Source organism: Cucurbita maxima, unplaced genomic scaffold, assembly GCF_002738345.1.
Source record: "Cucurbita maxima cultivar Rimu unplaced genomic scaffold, Cmax_1.0 Cma_Scf00006, whole genome shotgun sequence".
NCBI classification, from domain to species: Eukaryota; Viridiplantae; Streptophyta; class Magnoliopsida; order Cucurbitales; family Cucurbitaceae; genus Cucurbita; species Cucurbita maxima.
In genome coordinates, this window is record NW_019272022.1 from 3,513,879 (window position 1) to 3,524,109 (window position 10,231).

The 10,231-nt window shown below is 34.0% G+C and overlaps 3 protein-coding genes across 3 annotated transcripts in view; 2 read left to right on the forward strand and 1 right to left on the reverse strand.

The window, feature by feature from the left end:
* LOC111480296 (replication factor C subunit 4) overlaps positions 1-1,185 on the reverse strand; it is a 4,609-nt gene extending 3,424 nt beyond the window's left edge. The window contains exons 1-4 of the mRNA XM_023125258.1: positions 1,076-1,185; positions 908-986; positions 729-808; positions 105-227 (exon numbers count right to left, since the gene is read on the reverse strand). Coding sequence (XP_022981026.1) covers positions 105-227; positions 729-808; positions 908-986; positions 1,076-1,119 — 326 coding nt within the window. The 5' untranslated portion in view covers positions 1,120-1,185. The remainder of the gene's footprint in view (positions 1-104; positions 228-728; positions 809-907; positions 987-1,075) is intronic.
* A 3,864-nt stretch (positions 1,186-5,049) lies between these two features.
* Positions 5,050-8,075, forward strand: LOC111480272 (amino acid permease 3-like). The gene is made up of 6 exons (XM_023125222.1): positions 5,050-5,284; positions 5,349-5,582; positions 5,660-5,753; positions 5,827-6,041; positions 6,133-6,263; positions 7,314-8,075. The coding sequence occupies exons 1-6, from the start codon at positions 5,179-5,181 to the stop codon at positions 7,965-7,967; spliced, it is 1,434 nt and encodes a 477-aa protein (XP_022980990.1). The 5' UTR covers positions 5,050-5,178; the 3' UTR covers positions 7,968-8,075.
* A 1,424-nt stretch (positions 8,076-9,499) lies between these two features.
* Positions 9,500-10,231, forward strand: part of LOC111480271 (amino acid permease 3-like) — a 2,503-nt gene continuing 1,771 nt past the window's right edge. Inside the window, exons 1-3 of the mRNA XM_023125221.1 lie at positions 9,500-9,664; positions 9,731-9,964; positions 10,049-10,142. Of these exons, the coding sequence (XP_022980989.1) occupies positions 9,559-9,664; positions 9,731-9,964; positions 10,049-10,142 (434 nt within the window). The 5' untranslated portion in view covers positions 9,500-9,558. The remainder of the gene's footprint in view (positions 9,665-9,730; positions 9,965-10,048; positions 10,143-10,231) is intronic.

The window sequence follows — 10,231 nt, forward strand, 5'->3', positions numbered from 1 at the left end:
AACCCCTAATTTTTTTCAAAAAAAAAAAAAAAAAAAAAAAAAAAAAAAAAGTGTGAAATTACAGGATTATAGTAAAAATGTTATTGGCGAGATTAGGAAATTACCCCTGGCGTTGGCCACTGCTTACAGCAACACCAGCAAAATCTTTTATCTTAGTCCGAACAACATTAATCCCACGGTCATCACTTGCATTCAATTCCAAAACTCTGGACTTGTAAAGTTCAGGACTACAAATAATAATTTTTACATCAGATATTTCGATATATCAAATAAAAACTTAAAGAAATCAAACAGCCCATTTAATATTTAATACAACAAAGACAACTCTTTGAACATTTGAATTAATCCAAGTAGATTGAACAGTTGCATTATCAAATAAGCAAATCACGAATGCTTTAAGCAAAAACCTCCAGAAATCTTGATAACTGGCATCTAATCATAATAACCACAGAGAGGCCATGGTTTATTTATAGTTTCATGTTTCAACATCTATTTGTTGAAAAAGCTCATAGATAGACAATATAGATAAAAAACCTAATTCCCAGCTGCATAAAATCCAAGATATCTCTAACAAAGGATTCTAAAATACTCATCCAAAACTTCCGGGAATCCAATATATTTCTTACAACGGATTCTGAACTACCAAACATAAATTCACAGCTTCTGCAAAATCATTAACAGAATAGCACAAACACGACTAAATAAAACAGATAGAAGCAGAAACGAACCCGAATAGTTCATGAGCAATCGCGAGGGCGGTGGTGGTTTTTCCGGTACCCGGCGGTCCATAAAAGAGCATGTGAGGGCACTGTTCAACCAACAAACGAAGAGAACGAAAAATTAACAATTTGTTAAGAAAAAAAACACAACACCACCATAATCTAAAAGAGAAGTCGATAACACGTACACTGGAAGTCTCGAGAGTGTTGGTCAGGACTCGAACCACTTCATCCTGATGCGCCACATCTTTCACTTGCTTCGGTCGACTGTCATTCGAGAAAATGGCCGACAGTCGAGCTTACGCAACACATTCTAAAGAAACAAGCGAACTGAAAGAAAAAGATAGTGAGCGTACTATTTCTCCACCCATGGTTGAGAGCTCTGCAACAATGGCGCCATTTTTTTTCCCTCTCCAGCCACTGGTCCACCTTCCCCTGCACCGATAATAGGGTTCTTGTTTGCCCCGCGTTCAGTTGGAGAGCAAAACTTTCGAATTGTGGGCTTTAGCCCATTTTCTTATTGGTCCTAAGGCCCATTTTATATTATTGGACCTATGGCATATTTTATATTATTGGGCCTGATGCATATTTTATATTATTGGGCCTAATGCAAATATTTATATTATTGGGCCTAAGGCATATTTTTATATTATTGGGCTTTAAGGCATATTTTATATTATTGGGCCTAAGGCCTATTTTATATTATTGGACCTATGGCCTATTTTATATTATTGGGCCTAAGGCCTGTTTCGTAAGGAATAACTTTAATATATAATATTGAAAATTAGACTAAATTAATAAAAATAGCTTTAAATTTTCAACTCCATTAAAAAAAGTACTCCCAAGCTTCTAGAAGTTTCCTTCTTTTAACCTTTAAAAGCGTTTAAAAATATTGTTGACTTTTTAAAAATTTCATTAACGTGCTTAAATTTTATTAAATTTTAAAAAAAATTACGAGTACCATATTTAAAAAATATTCATGTATTTTTTAAAATATATTAAAAAATAGATAATTTATGAGACGTTGATAGATGATAAAATAAAATTAAACTTTTAACATTTAATTGGTATTCTTAAATAGAGTATCGAGTTAAATATATTTTTAAATTTTTTAAAAATCACTAGACAAAACCTGACTCTAACAAACTTTGGTGCAACTTATTACTAGTTTTAATTAATCAAAAAATAATTAATATTTGGAGAATATATTAATTCGATAATATCTTTCCATATTTAATTTTTATTAGTAGTATATTTTATTTTATTCTCAATATTTAGTTAGTTTATATTTTCGGTAGGTATTAGTTGGTAGCTTGTATCATATTTAAAAGTTGTGAATATCAATGAAATTAAACCATTCTAATTTTATTTCTCATTCTTTCATTCATAAATAATATTTTCAGATCTATTTACGAGTAGATGTTGTGTTAAGACCTATATTAGTTAGTGGAATAATTTTTACTATCTGTAGACAAAAGTACTAGAATGTCTTATCTTTTCTTAAAACGTTCAATTAAATTCATAAATGTTATTCTTTCGCTATTTGCATATAAAGTCGTGTCTATTTAAGGTATTGATTTTTATCTTAATGTAATGACTCATACAAGCGATCTAATTCCGACCGATGTGTATAAACAAACTCATTAAGAGTTTGAATTATTCCGACTTTCAAAAAGATCAATATAATTTATTCTAAATTAAGAAAAGAAATATTTTTTCCGACGTGACGTATCTTTCCTAAACTAGAAAAAATAACGAAATCATTAAAATTAGAGGAAATTTCAAAATTTTAAAAGAAGTCTATAGTTTCTTGAAAATCACTTTTCGAGCAACTTATTTTTATTTATTTATTTTCATTCCATTATTATAAATATCAATTTAGAATCACTTTTCAGCTAAAATAACAAATAATTATTCCATTTTTGTTTTTTCTTTTTTTCTTTTTTTCCAATTTTCACTAAAAATTGAAACTTTCTTAATTTTCCATTTCTAAAACATACTTGTTTTCTAGAAACAAGAGAGAAGTTGGAGCGAATTAAGGATATCGGAGCTGTCATTTAGAGGTCTTAGTAAGTGGTCCGAGCTATTTCCCTTTTAACGATGAAGCTTATGCCCTATCGTTCCACTAGTCGACTTTGGCCGTTGTTATTTTGAGATCATGTCTAGTATTTAGAGCTTGCCTGTTATTTTGACCTGGATCGTATACTTTATCTCCTAAATGTCTAACCAACTACTACCCATCAACGTATTTTCAGGAGAATCAACTAGTTCTAGGTTCTAGTTGCATTTCGCCCCTAACCCATCGATTCTTCAACATTGATCAATTTGAACCTCCGCTTAGTTTCACCCAAGGCTCATCTTGGTCATGTATAGATCCACCCGACGTTCAAGTGACATCTGAAACCAATTTTGATTATATGAAATTATTGTTAAACAATAGTTCCAACATCGACTTTTATTTGTACTAGACTTAAATTCATAAAATATATTAATTATTAAAGACATACTAGTTACGGACTAGAAAATTTTGTATCGATAAAAAAAAAAATCTAACCGAATATTTGGTAGATTTAAAAATATATTAAATTTATATATATTCTTAATTCCGTAATTTGGATAATGACGAATAATTATAATAAAAGTTGAAAATGTACAATTAGAAAAGAATATATATTTTTTAATTCCCTAATTTAATGTGGACGAATAATTAAAATAAATGTTGAAAATGCATATTTGAAAAGATATATATATTTAGATTAATTCTCTAATTTAATGTTAACGAATAACTAGAATAAATGTAAAAATGTGTATTTAAAAATATATATTTTTAATTTATTAATTTGCATAATGTTGACGAATAATGAGAATAAATGTTAAAAATGTAAAATTGAAAAGAAATGAGAATTTTGACGGAATATTAACGACAAAGATCACCACTTTGGGAGAAGATAAACGACGCCGTATAAGCGAATAAAAGGAAAATCAAAATGCGACGCCGAAAATGGAACCCGGCCAATTAAAATAAAAGAAAAAGGTTAAAAAAAAAAAGGAATATTAATAATTAAATAAGCGGCCAGCGAGGATAGAAGTCGTTGCGGTGGGCCCGTGGACCCCACAAGATGCTATTTGACTTCTTCTTCACCGTCCAATCCAACCAGACTCCTAGGGACTATAAAAATGAATATAATAATAATATAATAAATAAAACTTCAATCGGTTTCCCTTTTTCTTTAATTATAAAATATTCAGATTTTAAATTTTATTATAAAAAATATTCTTCCATAATATTTTTAAAAATATAAAAAATTAATTAAATTTAATATTTGGTATAAAAAAATATCTTGAGATTTTAAAAAGCTTCAAAAATATTCTTTTATTTTTTAAAGCAGTTAAAAAAAATTTAATATTGAGTTAAAATGAGGATGAGAGAGGGAGTGAGAAACGTTGAAGATGAGATTATATTATCCTGCCTAATTTTTTGCTTTATTTAATATAAATATATTTTTAATAGATATTTTAAAAAAATTGTAATTATTTTAAAAAATTACCTGCATGACAATGAAATATGTGGCGAGAATGGGACGAGTTGACTCATGTCGAAATAAATATTAAAACACTCATTTATTATTTTAAATGTTTGTTTTATGATATATAAATATATTTCAAACATATGACTTAAAATTAGATTAAATTTTCTATCCAATGAATCTAACAATAATGTCAGCATCATGATAAAAATTAAAATAAAATACTATAAAGTTTGAAAACCATTAAGAACGCCGTTGACTTTTTAGCATTTTTCAACAATTTATTGGACCAAAAAAAAATTCTTGTCGTATTATATCCTCCTTTAATTTTTATTTCAATTTTCTAGAAAAATAGAAAATAACTGAAGCTTTAAAGAACTGTAAATAACGTGTTAAAAGAGGTTATATGAATTTAGTCGGAATTAGAATTGAAATTCACTTTGTCCAGATTCGATCGAGTTTGACCGAGTTTATTAGCGTTGGACTGGTATTAAAGCTAAACGTCAAACGTTGTGCTTGAGTTGTTACAAATGGTATCAGAACCTAACACCGGTGTGTCAATGATAACGTTGACCCTAAAAGGGTAGATTGTGATGGAGAAAATAACAAAACATTCGGTTTCGGTTTCATGGGGGAAAGTGGTCAACTATAGGGTTAAAGTTTGACTTGAAAATTCATAAATTTTGGGATTATTAAATTAAAATAAAACACAATGGACGACCTTGGAAGATTCTCTATTCGATCGGGGCGGATGGCGATGTATGTGGACATACAATGGGTCCGATGACACCGCGAATTCTTCACACACACACTCCCTGCATCAGTTATAAAATCCATCCCCCTTCTGGAGCTTACGTCAATGGCGGCAATTTAACGCAAAATTCCACCCATTTCTTCGCCGGAGCTTTCTCTCCTTGAAATCTCTGTTTTAAATGACTAACATCCACCACCACCAAGCTCTCAACATCTCACCTCCGCCGCAGCACCACGGCGGCGACAATGGGGTTTTTGACGACGATGGCCGCCCAAAGCGGACCGGTGAGTCGTGGGGTTAGGATTTTTTGTTTTCAATCTGAGGTTTTGATTTTGATTTTTAAAACAGGGAATGTTTGGACGGCGAGTGCTCATATTATAACGGCGGTTATTGGGTCGGGTGTTTTGTCGTTGGCTTGGGCAATAGCGCAGCTGGGATGGGTGGCCGGACCCACCATGATGGTGGTGTTTTCCGCCGTGACTTATTTCACCGCCAATCTTCTCGCCGTGTGTTACCGCTCCGGCGACTCTGTTAACGGCAAGAGAAACTATACTTACATGGACGCCGTCAGAAACAACCTCGGTAACAACAAAAACCGACAGGACACGAATTTTTAATAATAATGTTTTAATTAATAATCTGTTGTGTTTTTTTTTCAGGTGGGTTCAAGGTGAAATTATGTGGACTGGTTCAATATGGCAATCTTTTTGGAATTGCCATTGGATACACCATAGCCGCATCCATAAGCATGATGTTAATATCATTTTTTTTTAAATTTTGTTCTTAATTTCTTGAGCTGATTGAATTATTTAATGGGTATGAACAGGGCAGTTAAAAGATCCAACTGTTTCCACAAAAGTGGGGGCAAGAATCCTTGTCATATGAACAGTAATCCTTACATGATTTCGTTTGGTGTGGTGGAAATTTTGCTGTCGCAAATTCCAGATTTTGATCAGTTATGGTGGTTATCAACCGTTGCTGCGGTCATGTCTTTTACTTACTCCACGATTGGGCTGGTTCTTGGGGTCATTCAAGTTGCAGGTTGGTTATTATGGTTTGAAACGTGTTGGTTTAGGTCAAATTCATAGCGTATTGATCTGAGTTTGTTGTTGTTTTTGTTGTTGTTGTTCAGTTAATGGGAAAATTAAGGGTAGTCTTACAGGAGTCAACACTGGTACTACTGAAAAGGTTTGGAACAGCTTCCAAGCGCTTGGGGACATTGCTTTTGCTTACTCTTTTTCCATGATCCTCATTGAAATTCAGGTAAAAGAGTGGGAAATTAACCAACTTTTTTTTGGTTCTTAATGGTTATGTGAGATCCCGAGTCGGTTGGAGATGGAGGGAGGAATGAAACATTTAAAAGTGTAAAAATTTCTCAGTTTTGAGAGGAAGCATAGAAGGGGAAGCCGAAAGAGGACAATGTTTACTAACGGTTGGCTTGGGCTGTTATAGATTGTATCAAAACTAGACACTGGACGCTGGGCTCCTAACGAGGTGGATTGTGAGGATGCTGGGCCCGCAAGAGGAGTGAATTGTGAGATCCCACATTAGTTGTGTGTCAGCGATAATGCTGGGCCTACAAGGGGAGTAGATTGTGAGATCCCACCGTAAGCCAGCGAGGATGCTGAGCCCGCAAGAGGAGTGGATTGTGAGATCCCACGTCAGTTTGAGGAGAACAAAATATTCCTTATAAAGGTGTAGAAATCTCTCTCTAGCATATTGGGTTTGAAAGGTTGAGGGGAAGCTTAGAAGGGAAAGCTCAAAGAGGACAATATGTGTGAGTGGTTAGCTTGGACTGTTACAAATGGTATTAGAGCCAGACACTGGACGCTGGGCTCCTAATGGGGTGGATTGTGAGATCTCATATCAGTTGGAGAGGAGAACGAAACATTCCTTATAAAGGTGTAGAAACCTATTCCTAGTAAATGCATTTTAAAATCTTGAAAGGAAGCCCAGAAGAGAAAGCTAAAAAAGAACAACATCTGCGTTTAGACGGTTACAAATAGTATATGAGCCAGACACCGGGTGGTGTGCCAGTGAGGACGCTGGACCCTCAAGGGAGTGGATTGTGAGATCTCACGTCGGTTGGAGAAAGGAACGAAACATTCTTTGTAAAGGGGTAGAAACCTCTTTGTAGTAGACACATTTTAAAACCTCGAGGCAAAGCACATAATTAAAAGTCCAAAAAGGACAATATGTGCTAAGGGTTAAATACGAGCTAGGGGGTAAGCATACGAGCTTGTCTAAGCATGCTCGGGATTTGAACTAATGGGTTTTGTAAGTTGAAGTATTTAGTGTTTCATTTTTATGTAGGACACTATCAGAGCCCCTCCATCAGAAGTCAAGACAATGAAGAAGGCCAGTACTCTAAGTGTAGCAGTGACAACAATTTTCTACATACTCTGTGGCTGTATGGGGTATGCAGCCTTTGGGGACTTAGCTCCAAGCAACCTCCTAACCGGTTTCGGCTTCTACAACCCGTATTGGCTTATCGACATAGCGAATGTAGCCATTGTAGTGCATCTCAGTGGTTCATACCAAGTTATTTGCCAACCCCTCTTCTCGTTCATTGAGAAATCCGTGTCGAACCGATTCCTAGATAGCCAATTCGTCGAAAAACACATCAAGATCCCAATCCCGGGCTTCCGGTCCTTCAAACTCAATCTCTTTAGATTGGTTTGGAGGACGATGTTCGTGATCCTCACCACTTTGATCGCGATGCTCCTTCCATTCTTCAACGACATCGTCGGACTGCTCGGAGCCATGGGGTTTTGGCCTCTCACTGTTTACTTCCCAATTGAAATGTACATTGCTCAAAAGAGGATCCCAAAATGGAGCCCAAGATGGATAACCCTCCAAATTGTAAGCATGATTTGCTTGGTGATCTCCATTGCTGCAGCAGCTGGCTCAGTAGCTGGAATTATTCATGATGCTAAGTCAGTTAAGCCCTTTCACACCAGCTACTAATTCAATACTAATTTTTTTTTAGCTTTTAATCCCTCAAAAGGAAACTAAAGTATTCCTATGGGAAGTTCATCTTTAGTAATGGAATCGTAACTTTTACTCGGTTCTTAATTGATCTAATCTAATCAACATGAGATTTCACAATTGCCTTGCAGTGCGCGAGGCACTGGTTAGAGTAGGGCTAGACCCACTTCATGGAAGACGCGTTTTAAAATCGTCAAGCTAATAACTGGCAAAAGTGGACAATATCTATTCGTAGTGGCCTCGAGCTATTACAAATGATTGTGAGATCTCACATTGATTGAAAAAGGGAACGAAACATTCCTTATAAGTGTGGAAACTTCTCCTTAGTAGACGTGTTATAAAACTGTGAGGCCAACGACGATATGTAACGAGTCAAAACGGACTATATCTACTGGTGGTGGGTTTGGATTGTTATACTTGTTATCCTAGGCATAGAACATATGTGTTGAAATAGTTTAATGACATGCATATGGAAGTTAGTGCACCAAACAACATTGATAATACAACATAGTTTAGGGCACGTGCATAAACCACCGAGCACAATCCAACCAGTCAATGTTGGACTAAGTCAAAGTCACTCCACTCCTTTGATAATTAGAATTCTATTGTGAAAATGAGTTCATCTAATTTGCATAAATAATCTATCACCTTTAATTTAAAACGAGATATAAACGAGATATTAACGATTTCATTAAGATTAAGGGTATTAATGTAATTTTAAAAAGTTCATTGGTATTTTTAAAACAAGATATTAATGAATTTTTTTCTGTTTTATTTTATTATAATTTTTAAGTATTAATGCTGAGTACGTTAATTTATTTTTATTTTTTTTTAAAAAAATATAATATTTAAGATATTTATTTATAATTTAGTTTAAAATTATCTTTTAGAACCATTCTCAAAACCTCAAAGCATTTAAAAGGAAATAAAATAAATAAATAAACAAATAAATAATTACCTGGATTTTTTTCCAACCCTCCTTTAATTTTAATTTAAATTCTGTTGGAAATTTGCTTAGACTTTTTTATATTTAATTTTATTATTATGATGGTAATTGGTTTGGATTCACTCGAGTTGTTTAAATTAATTAATTATTTATTTATTTTTAAATATTTAATTACTATTTGTAATTCAATTTTAATATATATTTTGAAAAATTAATGGGAGAATAAAAATAATTATATATATAAATAATTTTTTTTGAAATATTCAGTTATTACATAATTTTTATTTTTTATTTTAAATTATATAATTTTCATTTCACAATAGGACATGGTAGTGGGCCCCACTGATTGCCACGTGGTGCTCACAAACCACCTATAAATACACCCCCTTCTCCATTTCTCTCCATCCTAACAAAAAATCTCCATTTAAAAAAAAAAAAAAAGATTCTCTGTAAACGGAACCATTTTTTGGATTTCTGCAGCTCTTTGGAGCTCGCGTCAATGGTGGAAGTTTAACGCACAGTGACTTCGGGACACAGAAAGTTACATTTATTACATTCATTACCTTTTAAAATTCCACCCATTTCCTTCCCCGGAGACATTTCTCGTTGAAATCTCTGTTTTTAATGGCTGAAAACCGCCACCAACAAGCTCTAAACATCTCAGCTCCGCCGATGCAGCACGGCGGCGACAGTGGGGTTTTTGACGACGATGGCCGTCCAAAGAGGACAGGTGAGTTTTCGTGTGGGGATTTGTTGTTTTCATAAGTGGATTTTGAGATTTTGATGTTTTGAATAGGGACTGTTTGGACGGCGAGTGCTCATATTATAACGGCGGTTATTGGGTCGGGTGTTTTGTCGTTGGCTTGGGCGATTGCGCAGCTGGGATGGGTGGCTGGACCTGCCATGATGGTGGTGTTTTCGGCGGTGACTTATTTTACTTCCACTTTTCTCGCCGCCGGTTACCGCACCGGCGACCCTGTTAACGGCAAGAGGAACTATACTTATGTGGACGCCGTCAGAAACAACCTCGGTATCTCAGAAAATCAAGAAATTTAATAAGAAAAAAAAAAAAGGGTAAATTTTAATTTTTAATTAATCTCTTATATTTTCTCAGGTGAATTCAAGATGAAATTTTGTGGAGTGGTTCAATATGTCAATCTTTTTGGAGTATCCATTGGATACACAATAGCCGCATCCATAAGCATGATGTTAGTATCATTTTTTAAGATTTTATGTTCTTAATTTCTTGAGCTAATTGCATTATTTCATGGGTTTTTTTTTTTTTTTTTTTTTTTTG